Below are 21,941 nucleotides of genomic sequence, written 5' to 3'. Positions count from 1 at the left end.
GTGGTTTGCAACTCCAGGTGAACAGGCTAGCTGAAGGGGTTCAAAGATTAATTGTATCTTGGTTTCAGGATGCATTTTTGGTTTAGACATTTCAGTTAATTCTGATCTCAAATGCTGTTCCCTTCTTAGATGCAAGCAGAATACTTAATCTGCTTACATCTTAGAAGGTCACTATCACTTGGATTAGGACCAAAGAAAGAAATTACTGCAGTTACTTGGTTAATTGAATAATTAAACAAATTGTCTAAACGTTTGTGTCATCTCTCAACCCTTGGCTCCCGAAGAGTTTAGCTTCACCTTTTCCAATTCTTAATCTCCTTGTCTTAAGTAATAAAGCAACTTATTTTTCTATAGTTTTTTTTCACTGATTTTGATCTACACCCCCGTTCTTGCTCTACAAACAATTATAGCAGAAACAATCTTAGTCAGTGTTCAATAATTTCAATTTTAAATGAAGTCACAATAACTGCTTCTCCCTCCCCCTCTTCCTGGTCATCTTATCTTAAATTCTCAAGTAATGAAGAGGCATTATGGTCTGATCAGTGGTTGGCATGTGAACATAGTGGCAAACCGAAGTAATATCAGTCTCTCTGGGTCTCAGCTGATTGGTATCTGTGGGAAATCTGCCTGGGCCTCTCAGCTCTATGATCCGCTGCTTTTTGCAATAATGTCCCCAGCACCATACCTTGAGGGCCCTTTGGGGCTACTGCTCCCCTAGCAAACCTCAGTCCTCTCATAATGCCAATCTGTAGCCAGTGCAGTCCCCTAGGCCATCTCAGCTGTATACCCAAGTTTGCTTGGTAGTGATAGTATTTGTATTAAAATTTTTCTGTTATAACAGGCCTCGCATGTTATACACATTCCCTAAATATGCCCTTTTGGAAAGCAATAAAATTTATTGTAATACTATGATGGTGTTCCATTTGTAACAAATGTATAATGAGGATTTTTTTGGTCTATATTATTACTTAAAAGATTTTATTTTAAATTGACATCTTTAGAAGTTGGTTCTTTTCTGCTATTCTGGATTTAAATATATGTATATAGTATATTCCATTACTTCTTTTTGTATATTATAGGGGCTAAGGAATAAACCAAAGAAAACAGCACATGTGAAACCAGACCTCATAGATGTTGATCTTGTAAGAGGTGAGTTTTAGATAGATAAATGCTTAGTACAAATAGACATTGACATTGAAGACACAGAATTCCAAGTAGGTTAAGATACATAAGTAGACATATAAATATATTTGTAGAAATAAAAGCTTTGTGAGCCTAAATGAAGGCAGGAATAGTATTTTAAAAGAGAAGAAAGCATTTAAATACCAATGACTAGTCTTTCCTTACACTAAGCATCATTCTAAGACATTGATATAAAAGAATAACAGCTTGTTTTTGTTTAACAAACTATAGAACTTGGTTATAAAAATTAAAGTAGTAACTTATAATTCCCAACTGGAACTGACATTTGAATATTGGCCTGTATTTATTAAATGTACGGAAGAAATTCTGTTATTTCAATTAATTTTTTTTCAAAGAGCCTAAGTTAATATGAAGGATGATTTTTAAAGTGCCTACCACTCAAAATTGGACATTCCTGCTGATAGCACAGAGTAAAATTATGTATTGTTTTCAAGCATTGATTTTTTTTCTCTAAGGAAATTAAAGAATAATATGTAAATATACTCTTATCATCTCATTTTACTTTTTTCAGGGTCTGCATTTGCTAAGGCAAAACCTGAAAGTCCTTGGACTTCTCTAACTAGAAAGGGAATCGTTCGAGTTGTATTTTTTCCTTTTTTCTTCCGCTGGTGGTTACAAGTAACATCAAAGGTCATCTTTTTCTGGCTTCTTGTCCTTTATCTTCTTCAAGGTATAATTAAGCAATAGAAATGCAGTTTACTGTTAACTTTCAGGATGTTATATATATACATTTTTTTAAGTTTTAAAGATGTGGGGTGCACTTCAGGGTTAGGTATACAAAGTTTCATTATACAGGCACCCTTGTTGATGAGGTGTGCTCCTCCCTTCCCTGGTGGTTTCCCTCAACTGCCAATCCCACCCCACTTCCCCTAGCAGTTTTCCACTACTGCCAATTCCTTTCTTACAGTATTATGAGAATTGTTCAAGGTCCGCTTGTGAGTGAGAACATATGGTACTCTATTCTTTGTTTCTGTGATAGATCACTGAGTATGATAGAGTCTAAATCCAACCAAGTTGCTGCAAAGTCCATATGTTTGTGGCTTCTTTATGGCTGTATAATATTTCATTGTGTATATGTGTCACATTTTTAGGGTTATTAAGGCCTTGTTTTAAATATATACTAATTAATACTGAGTATGATGTGAGTATGCATAGGTTAATAAGACTCAAAACTGGTTTGATATTTAAAATGTTTGAGAAAACAATGCAGTGGGTTTCCTATATATATATATTTTTTTTTTTTTTTGAGAAAGCAGTATTTATTGAGAGGACAGAAAATCTCCCACAGTCGGAGGGGACCCGAAGGGGTTGCCATTTCCAATATAATTTTATGAAAATTTGAATCTGTGAATGGTTGGAAAAAAATATAAATGGAAAGGATTTTTTAAAATTAGAAAGAGGCTGAGTGCGATGACTTACACCTGTAATTCCAGCATTTTATCACTTGAGGTCAGAAGTTTGAGACCAGCCTAGGCAACATAGCAAGACCCTGTCTCTACAAATAAGATAAAATAAAACCAAAATTTGAAAGAAAATCTCTTCAGAATGAACCTCCCACAGATACATACACATGATATATATATATATTTTTTAAAAACTACCTGTGCAAGTTTATTTTTCCTACTTTAGGTATGATTTTTTTTCTGTACTTTTTACCACTGTGATCTGAGCTGTTATTCTTTATTGAAATTCTGTATACCATGCACTTTGCTGATTGCTTTCTGGATTCTCATTTTTTTTTAGCTGGAGTCTCACTCTGTCGCATAGACTGGAGTGCAGTGGCCGCTCCCGGCCACCGCAGCCTCGACCTTCTGGGCTCTGGCGATCCTTCCGCCTCAGCCTTCCAAGTAGCTGGAATTACAGGCATGCGCTACCACACCCGGCTGATTTTTTGATTTATTGTAGAGATGAGGTCTCGCTACCCAGGTGGGTCTCGAACCCGCGGGCTCAGGCAATCCACTCACCTCAGCCTCCCAAAGGCGTGGGATTATAGGCTGAGCCACCGAGCCCGGCTTGGATTCTCATTTTTAAAAAAACTTTTAACTTTTTAATTTAAAGATGTAAGGTACAATTCAGGGTTAGGTATACAAATGTTCATTATGCAGTTACCCTTGTTGATGAAGTGCGCCCCCCCCTTTCCCAGGCAGATTCCCATTACTGCCAATTCTGCTTCCCCAGCCCCCTCCTGGTAGTTTCCTGCTACTGTCAATCCTTTTCTTATAGTATTATGATAATTGTTCAAGGTCCGCTTATGAGTGAGAACATGTGATACTCAGTTCTTTGTTTCTGAGAACAATCACTTGGTATTATAGACTCTAAGTCCATCCAGCTGTGAAGTTCATGATTTTGTTATTTTTTTATGGCTGCATACTATTCCATCATGTATATGTACCACATTTTTAAAAATTCGACCCTCTTTTGATGGGCAGCACGGTTGGTTCCATGTTCTTGCTACTGTGAACAATACTGTGATAAATGTACCTGCACAATGAACATTTTGATAGCTTAAAGGGTATTTTGTCTGATATTAGGATTGTGACTCCTGCTTTCTTTTGTGTTCCATTTGCCTGAAATTTTGTTTCCCATCCTCTTACTTTGAGTCTATGAGTGCCTTTCTGATGAGATGAGTATCTTGGAGATAATATATTGTTGCCTTATGATATTTTATCCATTTGCCATTCTGTTTTTTCAGTGGTGCATTTAGTCCATTCACATTCAGGCTAATTATTGAGATGTGAGTTTATCCCTGTCATAATGTTCTTATGGCGTTTGTTGTTGCTGCTGTTGCTGTTTGTTTCTTTATTGTCTTACTTTTGATTTTTGGGTTGATTGATGTCGTGTATTTTCAGTCTTTTTCCTGCATTCTTGTAAAGGGCGTTGTTGTTCTTTTTTCCCTTTCTTCTGTGTTTAATACTTTCTTAAGTGTTTCTTGTAGAGCTGGTCTGGAGGTAGCATAAGCTCTTAGGGATTGAATGTCTGGGAAATATTTTAATGCTCTATCACTGAAGAAGCTTATCATAACTGGGTAGGTAATTCTTGGTTGAAATTGTTTATCTTTGAGAACTTTTGAAGATTGGGCTCCAAGCTCTCCTGGCCTGAAGTGTTTCTGTAGATAAGTCTGCTGCTATTCTATTTGGTCTTCCCTGGTAGGTAGTATGATCTTTTTCTCTTACTGCCTTTAGGATTTTTTCTTTTATACCTACTTTTTGTAGTTGAATTACTATGTATCTAGGAGTTTGTCTTCTCATTTGTTGTATCACACAGGTTCTCTGAATCTCTTGTGTTTGAATGGTTGCATCACTGATGAGATGAGGGAATTTTTCTTGGGTAATTTTATGGAATGTTTATTCCAGGGTGGTCTCTGTCTCTCTGTCTGCCTCAGGAATTCCAATTAATCTTAGGTTCAGCCCCTTGAAATAGTCATTCATCTCTTGAAGGTTTTGTTCTGTCTTTCTAAGCTTCTTTTCTATATTTTTAACAGTTTGGGTTAGTTTTCCATGCTTATCAGTTTGTCTGTTTGTTAGTTTTTTGAGTTGGAGTCTCACTCTGTCACCCAGACTGGAGTGCAGTGGCCGCTTCCGGCCACTGCAGCCTCGACCTGCTGAGCTCCGGCGATTCTTCTGCCTCAGCCTTCCAAGTAGCTGGAATTACAGGCACGTGCTACCACACCCGGCTCATTTTGATTTATTGTAGAGATGAGGTCTCGCCAAGTTGCCCAGGCGGGTCTCGAACCCGCGGGCTCAGGCAGTCCACTCACCTCAGCCTCCCAAAGGTGTGGGATTACAGGCTGAGCCACCGAGCCCAGCTTCGGTTTGTTATTTATTTCATTCATTGTATTCCTTATTGCTGATTTCTCAGTTATCACCTTCTTCATTCTTTCCCCTTGTGTCTCCTCAATTCTGTTTATTCTCTCTATTAATGTCTTGGTATCTGAGTTTGTGATTTGAGACCAGTCATTCTGGGGGCTCGTCATTGTTTGCATTCCAAAGTCTGTATTCTCAGTGTCTGACCTCCCAGGGTTCTGTGTGAGACCCATATTCTTCATTTGGTTTTTCTTCGTTTGCGTATATTTTCCTCCCCCGCCCCCACTCCCCCCTTTTTTTTAACCTCTTCTTTAATTCTGTTGTTCAGGGATGGAGGGTAGCTTTTACTTCTGTTTGGTCAGTATCCTTTTCTTTCTTATGTGACTCCTTTGACTTTCTTCAGTTCTGAAGCTGGATGTTTTAAGCTTAAATCTTGGTATGTTAGACCAGGATTCTTTTTCAGTTGCAGATTACAGAAATCAAATGCAAACTAGCTTTTGCAGAAAGTTGCATCTTGTTGTTGTTGTTTAACTGTTTATCATAAAAGTTAAAAAAAAAAACAAACCTAAGAAACTAGTTAGAATAGTATACCTAGCCAGGATGACCATATGTCCCAATTTACCCAGCACTGTCCAGCTGTCCAAGTTTACCCATGTTCTCCTGGTGTTTACAGTCCCTCTCACTTTCACCACTGTCCTGGTTTAGATGACAAATTACATGGTTACCCTAAATTCCCGTATACTCATTTCATTGATTTAACAGTTATTAACATTTTGGTATGTTTATGTCATCTTTTGTATTGAAATAACTTAAATACATCAAGACATTTTACCTCTAAATACATCAATATGCATCTCTTCAAAATATGCACATTGTATAACTACATTACAATGATTACACTTAAAAAAATGACCAAAAATCTCCCAATATTTAAATTTTCCACTTGTTCCAAAACAGAATTAGGCACTCCTTGGCCCTGGATTCAGGCATGGCTAGATCCAGAGGCTCAGATGATGTCTTTACTTTTTATACTGTTGACTCTGCTTTTTTTGCTGGTCACATTCTTAGGTTTGCTTTTTCTGGGTGGTAACTGAGGTGGCCTCTGGCAGTTTCCTATTTTTGTAGTCTTGAGTGTTTGTGATCTAGGAGAAAGTCCTTCTTCAAGCACCCATGCTAATTCCTGAAAAAGATTCTGATTGTCCCTGTTTAGGTCACTTTTTTTTTTACTTTATGAAAGGATTTTATTTTTTATTTATTTTTATTTTGTTATAAAGATGTAGGGTGCAAATGAGGGTTAGCTACATAAGTAGGCTGCATGCAGGTGAAGTTTGAGCTTCCAGCTAGCCCTCACTCCCTCAGTAGTGGACCAGGTACCCTTTGTGTTAACACGTAACCCTCACCCTCCTCTCTCCATTCCTCCTGATCCCCCAGCAGTACAGCTTGCCCATCTTTTTATTAACTTTTGTGTTCAGAGTTAAGACTGTGGCAACCCTATATTACACATTCATCTATGAGGTGGGAGAAATAAGAATGTTTGATTGACAGATAGAGGAGAGAAACTCCTAAGAGGTAAAGAGAATTTATGTCCAGAAAGCCTAAGTGATGCTGAGCAGGCAAAAACAAGATTTCTCATTCACGTAACATTAATGGGTATTTAGTGGTTTCCCTGGAAGATATGCTCAAGTAAATCTGTGATTAATTCCAAGGATATAGACCTCTATTAGTAAGAAGCTCTTTATAGCCTTATTATATACTTATCATAAGACTTTCTTATTTGTAAAACAAAGAAATAAATGTATTTGAAGTTAGAGTGGTTCTTTTGACTGTCTCTGATCTTACCAGAAATGCCCTTAGAGTCATATGTATCTAATTTTCATTGTGCTTTTGAGGTTATGTACTTTAGAGACTATGTTGAGTGTTACCTTGTTCCAAGAGTTTATTACTAAATACTATGATTAGGCTGTGATAAACAATAAATAATTGAAATAGCTTGTGTAGAGTAGCTTTTTGAACTCATTTGCATTTAGAAAAATAATTGACAAGAAATACAAAAACAATTTTTAAAGTTTTGGATATGCAGCTGTCAGATCTATAATTAAATGTATTTTCTTTCCCTTTTTGTAGTTGCTGCAATAGTATTATTCTGTTCCGCTTCTAGCCCACATAGCATACCTCTGACAGAAGTGATTGGGCCAGTATGGCTGATGCTGCTCCTGGGAACTGTGCACTGCCAGATTGTTTCAACGAGAACACCCAAACCTCCTCTAAGTATAGGGGGTAAAAGAAGAAGGTATTATCTTTTTTAAAGTGATCTTTTTGTAGATTTCTATAATTTGAATCCAGCATTGTTCTTTACTACTCTTACCCTCATAGAATGAAATGTTATCTTGTAAAGTTACTCTTTCAAATAAAGCACTGAGCTTCAGAATCAATTACCAAATTATTTAGTTTCTACATTTGCTTTAAGGCCATTTTGAGACTTCATGCATGTGTTTTTGCTTTTTCCTTGAAGCTCATTTCTAGCCACCTAATATCACTGATAAAATAAATACTTTATTTCTAAAATACTTTGGCAAAAGCAAGAGCCAAAAATTTTTTTAGTTAAGCTGTTTATTAAATGCTATTTGAATCTGTTTAACATTGCCTTTTGATTAAGTAAACATAGCAAGTCTCACTGGCCACTCAGCAGAGTAGAATTCTGTTTTGAGGATCTTTTGGAACAGCTCCTTATACCTTTACTAAAAGTATGTGACTTTTGCAGTTTTTGGATGTTGAGATTTAAGCTCATCTCATTAAAAAAAATACTACCTACAGTAGATAAATAGCATTGCTGATCAGTTAGATTATACTTGTCTCCAATCTAAATTTTCTTTTTTCTTCATCCGCAGATGAAGTGGCATTTAAATAGGGAAGAAATGCTTTTGTAAATATCTGTCTAATGTGATCCTTACAATCATCTGTCTACTGACCTGTTAGTATAAGCAAGGACAATGCCTTAACATTTATAGAAATGAGTCTTGAATATGCACCATGATATCTGGATTAAATTTTATCCAGTGAATCTGAATTTTATGTGTTAAATAAAGTTCCTGTGTTTGTGTTTTCCAAAATTTTGATTGTACTACCAAGAAAATGGTTGTTAAAAATTTAAAGCTGCCTTCTACTCTTAATCTCTTCTGATGAAGGAAATTAAGAAAAGCAGCCCATTTGGAAGTACATAGGGAAGGAGATGGTTCTAGTACCACAGATAACACACAGGAGGGAGCAGTTCAGAGCCACGGTACAAGCACCTCTTACAGCGTTGGCGCTGTCTTCAGAGATCTCTGGCATGCTGCTTTCTTTTTATCAGGGTTTGTATTTATTTAAGGCTTTATATGGCATAGAGATGCACTATCCCTTTTCTGTTGCTTCAGTCTCAGGTAACGAATAATAGTTACTTTTAAATATGACAGCCTAGCTGGGCTCTGTGGCTCAGCCTGTTATCCCACACTTTGGGAGACCGAGGTGAGTGAATTGCCTGAGCCCACGGGTTCGAGACCTGCCTAGGCAACTTGGTGGGACCTCATCTCTACAATAAATCAAAAAATTAGCTGGGTGTGGTAGCGCGCGCCTGTAGTTCCAGCTAATTGGAAGGCTGAGGCGGAAGGATCGCCAGAGCCCAGCAGATCGAGGCTGCAGTGACCAGGAGCGGCCACTGCACTCCAGTCTGGGCGACTGAGTGAGACTCCAACTCAAAAAAAGAAAAAAGAAATAAATATGACAGCCTCATTGTGGAATTTTGCTTTGATAAGTTGTAATATTATAGATAATGGAAAAATAGAAACCATGAAGTTTATTTTGGATTATGTGTAAATGCATCCGTATGAGAATGAATATATATACTACTGAAGTATTTTAGTTATGATTTCTTGATTTGGATTTCTTTTCTATTTCACAAGTATTATTTCTGTTAATTAATTTATTTTTATCAGCATTCTATAATTTTGCTGATCAGTTAGATTAAAATTGACTTTATTAATATGTCATATGCGTTGTAGGAAAATTTTTTCTTCTAAGTCCCTGCATCAATTATCTAAAATTATCTGAACTAAAACATACAGGCATTGTTATTTAAATGAATAAAATGTATACTAAAGTATGAATTTCTACTTTTATACACTGGGTTTTTTGTAGTTTGTACCATCAATGAAGATTTATCAAATAGGAAAATATAATTATGGCAAACTCTAAAAGCAAATTAACCCTGACTCAATCTTGTTTTATTATTATTTTGAATATTCAAAACATTTAAGGGTGATGTTACTTGTTTACACATGCATAGAATAAATTTGAAAAAGGTTAAAAAGCTATGATAAAAATATTGAGTGCATCTGTTGAAAGGTGCTAAGTTAATCAAGAAAAGGGATACTGCAAATAACTATTCTGTCACTTTGTTAACTCCTTCACTAATCATCAGTTTGTGGTTGTGCTCTTATGATAAAGTTTATCATGCACTATACAACTAAGCAATTATATCCTGGTCATATTTTCATTAATTGTAATTTTTGGAAAGATTTTCCAAATTGTGGTAATCTGCAGTAACATGGCATTAAGTTGAAACTCTGTTCCAGTCACCTAATCTTCCTTCAGAGATTATATGTTTTGTTTTTTAATGTGGGTTGGATTCTGTCTGTATCTTTCTCTTCTTTAGTCTCCTTCTTTTTTTTAATAGCTGTCCTTTCTAATGGTAGAATGCAGCACTTACTGTAAAGTTGGTTTCTTAAACATTTCTGAAAACTTTCAGAGAAGCAGTCATAAGTAACATAGTGGGTATATTTTGCCTTTTGGGAACTATTTAGTTGTTTTGATTGTCTACAACTGATCTTGTATTATGTGTAGTATTCAAAACCCCCCTAAAACTTTCAGATTTGTACTTTTGAAAGTTTACCATGTTTCTCTTGCCAGATGAAACCCAGACTTCAGTTTTTCTCCTGTCAGGCTACAGCATGACCATGACCATGACCATGTCAACCATTGTGGTGGCTCTCCATTATAGTGACCAACTCACTCTGGATTTATTCTCTTTCATCATGACAACTGTACTTATAAAATATTTTTAGAGATATACTGTATTCAGCTCTCCCATTTTGAGGCTGGCTTACTAGCATATGAATGAAACTTCTACAAATATTAGCTACAAGACCTTAAGAGAATTGTTAGTTTTAGAAGTCCTAAGCTGAGTTCAGAAATCTTGATGATGTCTTCATTTTTCAGGTGTTATTAAATCAGGAAGAGCTGAAACTGAAATATTAACCGAGGCTTAATAAAAGAGTTTCTAGTGATAAGTTGAAAATCCAGGTACTTCCATTAAGGTATTTCAGTTACCTGATGGGAAAATAAATGAATAACCACACTAATGTCTAATCTTTGTATATAGTGTCTTGATGGTTTTCTAGATGTTAGGTTGAGAACTACTGTTTTAAAATCCTGTATTTTTAAGTTGGAAAAGTGCTATTATCTATAAGTGCATTTCATTCTCAAGGTAAGACTATTATTTTTAAAACAAGGCATAGTATTTTTCATTTGCAAAATTAGATATTACTTTTTTTTTTTTTTTTTGAGTTGGAGTCTCACTCTGTCACCCAGTACTTTAAAAAACCTTTATGAAACTGAGAAAATAAAACCTAGGAAATATCAATTTAAAAAACTGTAGAAATCAATCACATTTCCTAAGGATTTTGTACTTTAATTTCTATGAACTGTCTTCATTTGTATATAGTTTCTTCTGAAAAGATTGAATAGGAAGAATTACATCTCAGTTGTGTATCTCTTCAACATAGTACCTATTTCAGATTTCAAACAGATCCTAAATTTTCTTTCATGTCCTTTAAGATTCATTTTACCATCACAATATCACTGAAAAATAGACAGCAAACAGGAATTATGCTCTTTTTTTGAGTAGGGAAAGTAATTTATCTAAAATGAATTAATGAATTGGAGACAGCTCTCAGAAAAAATCAGAACACATGTTGACTCATATGCTTGACTGACCCACTTTTGAGATTCCTGTCACTTTTAGCCTTAGTATTTACTGTTTGGTTTGGTTTTGTTTAGAGACAGGGTCTCCCTCTGTTGCCCAGGGTGAAGTGCAGATGTGCGATTATAACTCACTGTAACCTCAAACTCTGGGCTCAAGGTATCCTCTTGTCTCAACCTCCCAAGTAGCTAGGACTACAGGTGCAAGACACTTCGCCTGACTAATTTTTAAAAAATATATTTTGTAGAGTAGGGTCAGACTGTGTTGCCAAGGCTAGTCTCAAACTCCTGGCCTCAAGTGGTCCTCCTGCCTTGGTCTTCCAAAGTGCTGGGATTACAGGCATGGGCTGCTGTGCCTGACCAGTATTTACTGTTTTTTTTAACACTAAAATGAAAGTTAAGGATTTAATTAATCAATTTTCTTCACAGAATGGAATATACTACATAATATAAGTTAAAGTGATATGTAGTCCAACTAAAAATTTTTACTACAAAGGTTAAAATTTGACTTTTACTGACTATGGCTTAAATAATTTGGTCATTTAAGCTATAAACTGGGTGACATTCTTTTGTTGCCTGTCTTCTTCACAGACAAGGCTAGAGAGGGTTTAAATGCCAATATATCCCAGATTTTTTTAGAATACTTTATGGCCACAATTAGGTCACTCATTAAATATGCTAGGTCACTGTATTTTGGAGTTAGACTAGTCTTAGAAAGATTACAGGTACCACAAATGAACCTAATTTAGGTATTTCCTCTCAAAATTATATGTTTTAGAGGATTTACTCAAGGAAACATAGGGGCCCAAAGGTCTATGAAGGGCTATGTTAGCATGTAACTAAGGTGTATGCATAGCTCCAGATAATGGTAATGGTGATGTGTAGGCTTGATTTTATGCATTCTGCTTTTCTACTGTCCCCTTCTCTTCCCCCTTGATTCCCAATCTTGTGGAAGGTAGACTAAAAATTTCATGCCATGTTCCAGAACAAGAGTTGTTAGCCATGTTAATTTTCTCCCTAACAACTCCCTAATGTCCTTTAATACTGAAAGGATGATCTTCAGTCTTGTATCTATTTATATACCTATGAATATTTTTGAGAATACCAACAAATACTTTCAATCATGGCTGTACAGAATACTGTGTGTTCTTAATTACCTAATAGGTTTTTTAATGTAGAAGCACATTCATTTTCATGTTTGATACAATTGATTTGAGATTTTATGAACTAACAAGTAAGTTGTGTTAACTTTTTGGTACATCCAGTTTTATGATTTATTTATGTAGATTATACAGTTACTTGAATTTTTCAGAAAAGACCATAATTATCATTTATCTTGCAAAGGAACTAAGGTGATTATACTGCATACATTTCTAAAAGCAATTTCCCCTTAAGAGTAACTTTGATATAGAACTACTTCTTCTTGAACGTGAGACATAATACTTTGAAGAAAATTTTATACAGGTTATACCATTCAGGGATTTTTTTTTTATTTTTTGAGACAGAGTCTCACAGTGTCATCTAGGCTGAAGTGCAGTGGCACCATCATGGCTTACTCCAGCCTCAACCTTCTGGGCTCAAGTGATCTTCCCACCTCAGCCTCCTCAATAGCTGGTACTACAGGTGCGCGCCACCACACCTGACTGATTTCTTTTTATTGTTTTATAGAGATAAGACTTTACTATGCTGCCCAGTACGATCTTGAACTCCTGGGCTCAAGCAGTCCTCCTGCCTTGACCTCCCAAAGTGCTGGGATTACAGGTGTGAACCCCACTGTAGCTGGCTGGCATTCAAAAATTAAAGTGGTAGACTAGTTAAGAAACTGTAAGCCTGGACCATGACAATGAAATTCTCCATTGTTTATTTACAGATGTTTTCTATTTCCTATTCAAAATCCAATGCAGGAAATGCTTCTGGCTTCTATTTTTCTCTTTAGTCAGGAAATATTTAATAAGCACCTATCATAGACCAGGCATTATGTTACATGCTGGGAATACAAAGCTGAAGCTCATAGGTTAATGGAAGAAAACCACACATAAGCCACGAAAATATAGTGTTATAAGTGGAAACAAAATATATTAGGAGCACAAAGGAGGGTACAACTACCTCTGCCAAGTAGAGTCAGAGAGGCTTCACATTTCATTTGGGTCTTGAAAGTGAATTTAAACGAGGGATTGAGTAATGCAGTATTTTGACAAGAAAGGCAGTTTTTGGAAATCAAATAAGGTCATTTATGTATCATTTTTCTGAGCAGAAATGTGTGCTAAACTCAGGAAGCTAAGAACAGGAGTGTGAGCAGCTAAGGCATAGTGGAGGAGGGTGGGAGCCTTATGGTTGTTCATGGCCTAGAATGGCTAGGTGTGGATTGCTGGGCCTTCATCTAGGTCTGTCTCTCTCATCATGGAAAGATATTCCTAAGAAAAACCCCTAGTTGCTCCTACATGCTTCTTGAACACCTACTACAGAATTAAATCTGAAATCTTTTTCTCTAAGAATTGTGGCACAATAAAGTTGGAAATTATGCTGAGAATCACAAAGTTCTGTAGTTTCTAACTAACATAATAATCTTAGGAATTCTTAAGGCGGCAAATAAAACTCTGTGATCAGTCTTTAGTGTTCTGAAAAGCCTACCAGAAACTGCACGTTTTCTGGTAACATTAAATGACAGGTTTCCGGCCAAGTGTGGTGGGTCACACCTGTAATCCCAGCACTTTGGAAGACTGAGGTGAGAGAATTGCTTGAGCCTAGGAGTTTGAGACCAGTCTAGGCAATATAGTAGTCCTAGCTGCTGGGGAGGCAGAGGTGGAAGGATTGTCAGAGCCCAGGAGGTCGAGTCTGTGGTGAGCTGTGATCATGCCACCGCACTCTAGCCTGGGCTACAGGGTGACTCCAACTCAAAAAAAAAAAAGACACTGACAGGTTTCTTTGGTTCATATCAGATCCACATTAAACTGATGCTGTCTTTTAATTAAACTGTTTTCCCACTGTTGTTATGTTCAGTTTGGTAAACAGCTTTTCAAAATCTAGGAACGAGATCATAGTTGAACCAGTAAAATTGCTAAAATATTTGCAGTTTATGAAAAGCTTTCCACTGACTTGATCTTACTTTATTCCCCCTAACACTGGAATCACTTAATAACAGCAGAGTCTAGAGAGGCCTTGACTCTCGTGCCAGTACTCTTTTCAAGTGCTCCAAGTTTCTAGGCTCTTTCCCTGTGTCACCAGTCTACACAACCAAATACACCAGATGGCAGCACCTTTTGTGCCCTTGCCAGTATGTTACATGGCCTGCCTCTCAAGTGACAGTGACCGCTCCCTCTTCCCGTTCAGGATGTGGCTCGCTGGCAGGCATGCATGATAACTGCTACTCTTTGACTCCGCTTCTCTTAGCCTGGAGCTGGTATTCTGAGAAACTCAAGCTTAGGGCCTTGTGTGCATGCGCAATCACTTTTTGAGCCCACCTCGTCTAACCACCTCTACCATTTATTCTACTCTCTTCAGCCTTTTCATTCTTTTAAGACGGTCTTGACTTTCAGTAAATTAAGAACGTAAACTGCTCTCAACAAAGGGATTCTCTCCTTGCTCGTCCAGTGCTGTTGCCAAGGGCGCACTGTGTGCATCTAGGAAATACTGCTGCTATCGTGGAATAAGTAAAACCAGTATAGAGGTGTGTGTCTCCAGTTTTCAAGATACTACTAGCCTCACTTCCCCAATACATGTGACTCATGGTATTTGGGTTGATCTAAGAAAATATTAACTTAATTTTTATTTATTTATTTATTTATTTATTTTTAGTCGGTGTCACTCTGTTGCCTAGGCTGTAGTGCAGTAGCACGCTCAGGCTACCGCAGCGTTGACCTCCAGGGTTTAGGCAATCCTTCCACCTCAGCCTTCCAAGCAGCTGGAACTACAGGTGCATGCCACCATGCCCTCGTCTCTACATGATTTATTGTAGAGACGAGGTTTTGCCAAGTTGCCCCGGTTGCTCTCAAACCCCTGGGCTCAGGCAATCCTCTCGCTTCCGCCTCCCAAAATACTAGGATTACAGGTGTGAGCCACTGTTCCCGGCTTAATAGTTGTTTTATTAAAAGAATTTGCATGCATGAAGTATAAATATCAGAAGGTAGTTTTTGTGTGTGTGTGGCTAATACTAAAAAATACCATTTCTTCCTATACCATAATACTTTAATCCGTAATGCCAGCTTCTTTCTATTTTGCTTTCCTTTTTTGTTGAGGAATGGTGATTTAGATATATGTATTTGTTTTAAAATCAAAATACTATTTATCTTGCTTTCTATTTTTGTACATGTTTAAAGTTGACTTAAATAGAAGACATTTGAAAAATACATTTTCAAAATTTTACAATATTTGGTTTTTTAAAAATAATTGTATTTTAATAAAATAAAATGTGACAGAAATGGGGGGCTATTCTGTTGCTCATGGTTTCCATTGTATTTTCTCATTGTGTTTTCATTGTGTTTCTCCTTGTATACACAGCATTTTAACTTATTTTATTTCCTTTTCTTCATCATTAGGCTTAATGATCCCTAATTATTTATTTATTTGTTTGTTTTTAAAATGTTTTCACTCCTACTACCTTTCCCTACTATTTTACTCCCTAAAACATGAGAACAGGAGGAATTACTTAATCATCTGAGTCTTGGTAACCTGTGGTTCTTTTGAGAAATTTCAAACTTCTAGAAAAGTTACAAGAACAACATGAAGAACTCCCATGTATCTTTCACCCATAGACATGGTTAAAATTCTGCTTATTGGGCCAGGCTCGGTGGCTCAGCCTGTAATCCCAGCACTTTGGGAGGCCAAGGCGAGTGGATTGCCTGAATCCCTGGTTTCGAGACCAGACAGGGCAACTTGGCAAGACCTCATCTCTACAATAAATAAAAATTAGCTGGGCATGGTAGCACACACCTGTAGTCCTGGCTACTTGGAAAGCTGAGGCAGAATGATTGCTGGAGCCCAGCAGGTCGACGCTGGGGTCGCCGTGAGTGTGACATTACATATAATCCAGCCTGGGTGACGGTGTGAGACTCCAACTCAAAAAAAAAAAATTCTGCTAATTGCCACTGTAGATGTCCTTTATAGCAAAAGGCTCATGTGCCACACCCAGTGGTCATGTCTGTCTAGTCTCTTTCAGTCTGGAATGGATCCTCCATCTTTCTTTGAGTTTCATGCTTTTCACAGTTTTTGAAGAGTATAGGGCAGCCACTTTGTAGACTGTCCTTCACTTTGGGTTTATGCCAGTGTTATGCCAGATCTGGCTCCATCTGACTTGTGAGAGCTGAATATGAATATCTCTACCTGATTCTTGTTCAGTGATATCAGTTTGGTACTTGAAATTGGCCATGGCAGAATTATTTGCAAATATTTGGAAATCAGAAAATACATAAACAAGGACTCCCCCTCACCCCCCCGGAAAGCTGGTCTTTAAACATTTACTAGCACACTGGTGAGTTAGTCTGACATTTCTTCACTGTTAAACCCAAGTTACGTATTTTTGACTGGAATATCACAAAAGTGATGCTTTGTTCAACTTATTGCATCTTATCAGATGGCAAACAATGTGGATTAATTCCTTTGCTAGTGACATTAGTCTCTTGGTTAAGATGATGTCTGGCTGATTTTTCCAATGTAAATTTATTTTTTCTTGCATAGTTAGCAAATATCCTGAGATATGTTAAGATTATGAAAATACAGTGGTTTCTTGGTATCCGTGGGGATTGGTTCCAGGATTCCCTTGGATACCAAAATCCAAGGATATTCAAGTCCCTTATATAAAATGGCATAGTATTTGCATATAGCCTATTCATATCCTTTTGTATGCTTTAAGTTATCTCATTACTTTTGTTACCTAATAAAATGTAAATGTTATGTCTATGTCTTATCCTCTATTTTTTAGGGAATAGTGACTGTACATACACGTTCAGTACAGATGCAGCCATTGTAAGCCTAACTACATTTTCAGTCGGAGGTTAGTTGAAACCATCAACCAACCCTCAGAGATGGAGAGCTGATAGTAACCCATTTCTCAGTCTTAGCATCCATTGATAATTCTTGCCCAAATTATTATTATGATGGTTCCCAGTGATGATTTTTCTAACTCCATCATTCCTTCTACATTTGTTAGTTAGCATTCTTTTTTAGAGAGATGCTTTCCCTTATTTTTTTACTCATAGATTTCCATTTTACTCAGTTTGTCTCTGTCATTATTTATTTTGATGATCAGATTGACATAAATTTGGCTGGTGGAGACCCTTTGAGCATTTCCTTAGTTTTTAGCACGTTGAAATTTTTTGAGTGCCACTTATATTTCCTCTGCTCAAATCCTAGAAACAGTTACTTTTTCAAGGAGAATGAAATATAGAAACCAAAATTTGGATGCAAGATATGCTCGTTGCTGTTGGAGTATTGATGACCCCAGCCGTTTTCTGTGGGCAGAACTAGAAAATGTGTATGATTGTCTCTTTACATTTATATTTATCTGTATAGCTATCTAGATATATTCTAAACCATGAATTTGCAATGATAGCTCCAATTCACGTATAATAGGAGTCACTAAGCTGTCCTGCAGCTCACTCCAGTGATATTCTTGCAAGTGTTGTCATTACCAGCCACTACCAGACTGCCTCTGTTTTGTAAACTCTGAGATTGGTACTTAAATTTAGTATTTTCTTTTGCCACTGCAGCTTGGTTTACAACTTACCTGCATTTGGCCCATGAGAAGCATCAAATAACTACTATGGCTTAGTAACTTATTGCTCATGTCTCCTGAGAGTATGTTGCACATGTACTTTGAGGAGTGGTAGGGAAAGAAACAACCCAGAGAAGATTGGAAGGAAGCAGGATAAGGAGGGGGAGAAATGAGAGGTAGCTGAAAGGTATCATATGAAATGAATGCTACTAGTCCTCTTTCCCCTGGTTTGACATAGTCTTTACCCTGTCTTGTTAAGGAAAGAATACATTCTCCTTAGAAAAATGCTTAAGGCAACAGTACTGCCTCCAAAACCCTTTCATGAGGCCCTTATCTTTTTATCATATATAGTTCTGGCTTACTCTGCATGTTTTCAAATTTCCAGCCACTATTTCTGCTTTGACTGCTGGCCTCTAAGGCCTTTGTTTTCAACTGCCTACTGATGCTTCCCAGGATTTTCCATCTTCCTACATCAGCTTATCTTCTTGTATATACTGTCTGACTAATGGTTCTGCCAGCCTTTCCAATCTTCCTTCACCTCAGTTATCCCCCCTTTCCTCTCACTTCTCAGCCCAGTCTAATATCCATGAACCTTCATAAATACCTTTCTAGCACATTGCCTCACCTTTAAGTTTCTAATCTTTTTCCCACACCTGCATGTTGCACAATGTTTAAGGGAGGGGTAAAGGGAATAATTAGTAACTGATGTTTCTATCACTTTCTTCCCCAGGCAAAGAAAGTTACAAGTTTCCTCTGTGCCTTTTCTTTTGTTTTTTTTTTTTGGTCCATTTACCTCTCCACTGTAATTCATGTTCCTCTATCACCCTGCTACTCTTAAGTGATATTTATTCTGTGGTTTGTCATTCCCTTAGTCTCTCCACACCTCTGAAGATCTTACAGAATGAAAAGCATCAGGAGAGTGGGCTTCCCAATCTTGGAACTCTGTGGAGATGTATTCTGAATGACTAAAAAGCACCAGAATTCTATAGAGCATATGGGAAATACAGTCATTCTATCCCCTTTGGGAACCTTGCAGGAGAAGGTCAGAAAAGTAAGGGAGCTGTTTGCATACAGCAAACTTTCCAGGCTTTGGCAAGTGTGTTAAGAAGAAATCCTGACAGGCAGATTAAAGAATGGGCAATTGGAGGTAGAATGGTGAATATAATTAGCCCCATAGTCAGAAAGTCTGTATTCTGGGGCCAGCTTTGCTTCTAACGGGCTCTGTGGCCTTCAGTAAGTCACTTAGACCCCTTTTTGTGCTTCTGATTTTGTTTCCAAAATGAGCATTTATAATAGGTGTGTTCTAAGGTTCTACCCAATTCTAAAATACAGATTCCAATAGAACCGAGTCACTGCAGTGTTAAAGAGAGTGTGGGGTTTGTGTGTGCGTGTGCTTATGTGCATTTTTAAAAACTTGTTTTTTGAACAACGTATATACTAACATTATTCCTTTCTGGCAAAACTTATATCTCTGGGGAAAATTCAAGGGAATTTATTTAAATATAATTGCTTTAAGAACGTTTTATGATAGACTTAATCTGCATTGAGCACATTTTAATTTTGTGTGGAACTTCCATTTCTACTAATATTTCTTTTGGATAGCCATTCTTTCACCCACTGTAGTCTCTGAAGAGGACTCCTCAGTCCCTTGCCTGTTAATAAAAAATGTCTTGTTTATTATCTTCTGTACTGTATTTTCTATATTGAAAACAATTTATTCTTATAAATGAATATCCTCAATTCTAGCCTTTTAGGTATTTATAAGTTGCATGATTACTAATATTTTTTCCAGAGATTATTTCAGTGGGTGAAAGAGGTCGCTTCTCTATGTCTTTGTGTTCTTCTTTATTACTTCCTTCATTATTTAGAACTGTATTTCATATCTTTTTATTTTACAAGAGATCTTATGTTTCTTTTGTATATTAAAATGAATTTATCAGAGATATTTTTGTTTATGTACTAATGGTGAAGTATTTGGGTAAGTTACAGTGTTAAAGCTTAGTTGAACAATAATTGCAACTGAACCTGATAATTACTAAAATAGCTTTTTTCAAGTAAAACTTCAAAATAAATTATTAACCATAATCAAATGGACAAAATTTGAACTCTAGATTTTGTTCAAAGACCAGGTGTTTTGACTAAGAATTTTTCTGATAAGTTAGGATATGTCTCCTAGAATTGCCTTTTGTAAGACCTCAAAACTTTTTTAAAAATAAAATAATAGCCATTTGGATTTGTTAGCATATTGAAAGAATTAATACATAATATCCAAGCAAGACTTCAAAACTTTTAAAATAAACTGTAGTAGGACTTTAATTTGCAAATTTATTTTATATGTTAGTGTATTTCTAAATTATTATAAAAATAGGATGGCTGTTAAAATTCTGAGAAATTAGCCATCTGATGTAATTATTCACAGATTATAATTTATAACAGTAGCCTGTCCAAAATAAGCTAATTCCAAACATGCCTCTGCATATTTTCATTTTTAGATCCAAGAAAACAAAAAATTCAATTGATAAATCAACTGAAACTGACAATGGCTATGTATCCCTTGATGGGAAAAAGACTGTTAAAAGCAGTGAAGATGGAGTACAAAACCACGAACCTCAATGTGAAACGATTCGACCAGAAGAGACAGCCTGGAACCTAGGAACACTGAGGAATATCCCTAGCAAAGTAAGTGTCATTTTAAAAAAAGTTTGCCTTTGTGATTTGATATTAGCTAACAAGAAGTGACTTATATATAGTAGTTGTCCTTGAACTAAGTATTTTGTCCAGAATTTATTCTGTGAGCCTTTGTATGTAACACTGATGAAGCTGAGAGTCAGATACAGCATTGTGATTAAACTTGATTGCCAGCATAATTTGTCACCTTCTGAATTGATTGATGACTCCCATTTTTCCAAAATATTAAAGCACCTTATAATTTATAGTTTTTGTTAAGCCTTACTTTTTATTTCCTGTTTCCATGTTTGTAAGAATTTGCATTAAGTGGAACATCTAAATTATTCAAAAAGCTGAACTAGGAAACTGGATTTCTATTCAAATTCTCTGTAAGAAGATAACTTATTTTTCCTACATTCATTACCTATGGTGTCAGCAGATTTGTTTTGGTTTTAATCTGAAAAAAATTCTTAATGAGGACATATTTTTTAAGAATAACAATTATTTGTTTACTTTTCTAAAATAATAATTAAAGAAACTCTGAGTTTATTGTAACCAAGCCTATTGCAATGTCTTGTTTCACTGACTATTTTTGGTTTAAAAATTTCTTCTTTTTTTTTTGAGTTGAAGTCTCTCTGTCACCCAGGCTGGAGTATGGTGGCACGCTCACGGCTACTGCAGTCTCCATCTGCTGGGCTCAGGCAATCCTTTTGCTTCTGCCTTCCAAGTAGCTGGGATTATTGACGCATGCCACCGTGTCTGGTTTTAATTTTTGATTTATTGTAAATATGAGGTCTCACCAAGTTTCCTAGCCTCCTGGGCTCAGGCAGTCATCTGACCTCTGCCTCTCAAAGTGCTGGAATTACAGGCGTGAGTCACCATGCCCAACCAATTAATTCTTTAAAAGCTGCTACACTACACAAATAGGCCAGGTATGGTGGCTCACACTTGTAATCCCAGCACTTTGGAAGGCCAAGGTGAGATGATTGCTTGAGCCCAGGAGTTTGAGGCCAACTTAGGCAATGTAACAAAAACTCATCTATGCAAAAAATATTTTTTAAATGAACCAGGCATGGTAGTGTGTGTCTGTGGTCCCAGCTACTTGGGAGGCTGAGGTAGAAGGATTGCCTGAGCCCAGGAGGTCGAAGCTACAGTGAGCTATGGTCATGCCAGTGTACTCTAGCCTGGGAGACAGAGTGAGACCCTGACTCAAATCATCATCATTATCATCATCATCTTCTTCTAAACAAAAATGGTCACATTAAATGATCATTTTGTGTTGAGGAAAATAAAGAAAAGAGGGTTCTCTAATTTAAAGTATGTATTACTACTTAAATATTTGTATATTTTTAGTACCAAAGTGACTGTAAACTAGTATGGTTCTGCAGTAATTATAGTCGATTACTCCGATTTTAGAATTTTTAAGCATTTAGCTCTCTTGATGCCTCACATACTATCATTGCTCAACAGATATATTTTCAGTCATACAGCTTTCATGCTGGGCATGGTGACTCACACCTGTAATCCCAGCGCTTTGAGAGGCT

At 36.7% G+C, this 21,941-nt stretch overlaps 1 protein-coding gene across 1 annotated transcript in view; it reads left to right on the top strand.

Annotated features, from left to right (window-relative positions):
- PHTF2 (putative homeodomain transcription factor 2) overlaps positions 1 to 21,941 on the top strand; it is a 67,638-nt gene that overhangs the window by 9,070 nt on the left and 36,627 nt on the right. Inside the window, exons 3-7 of the mRNA XM_008051117.2 lie at positions 1,080 to 1,149; positions 1,715 to 1,873; positions 7,131 to 7,296; positions 8,192 to 8,356; positions 20,223 to 20,409. Of these exons, the coding sequence (XP_008049308.2) occupies positions 1,080 to 1,149; positions 1,715 to 1,873; positions 7,131 to 7,296; positions 8,192 to 8,356; positions 20,223 to 20,409 (747 nt within the window). The remainder of the gene's footprint in view (positions 1 to 1,079; positions 1,150 to 1,714; positions 1,874 to 7,130; positions 7,297 to 8,191; positions 8,357 to 20,222; positions 20,410 to 21,941) is intronic.

The sequence above is a fragment of the Carlito syrichta genome, unplaced genomic scaffold, assembly GCF_000164805.1.
Source record: "Carlito syrichta isolate Samal-C Ts95f unplaced genomic scaffold, Tarsius_syrichta-2.0.1 Scaffold165773, whole genome shotgun sequence".
NCBI classification, from domain to species: domain Eukaryota; kingdom Metazoa; phylum Chordata; class Mammalia; order Primates; family Tarsiidae; genus Carlito; species Carlito syrichta.
Note: the sequence above shows the minus strand (reverse complement) of the source record. Positions and strands in the feature narration are given on the sequence as shown.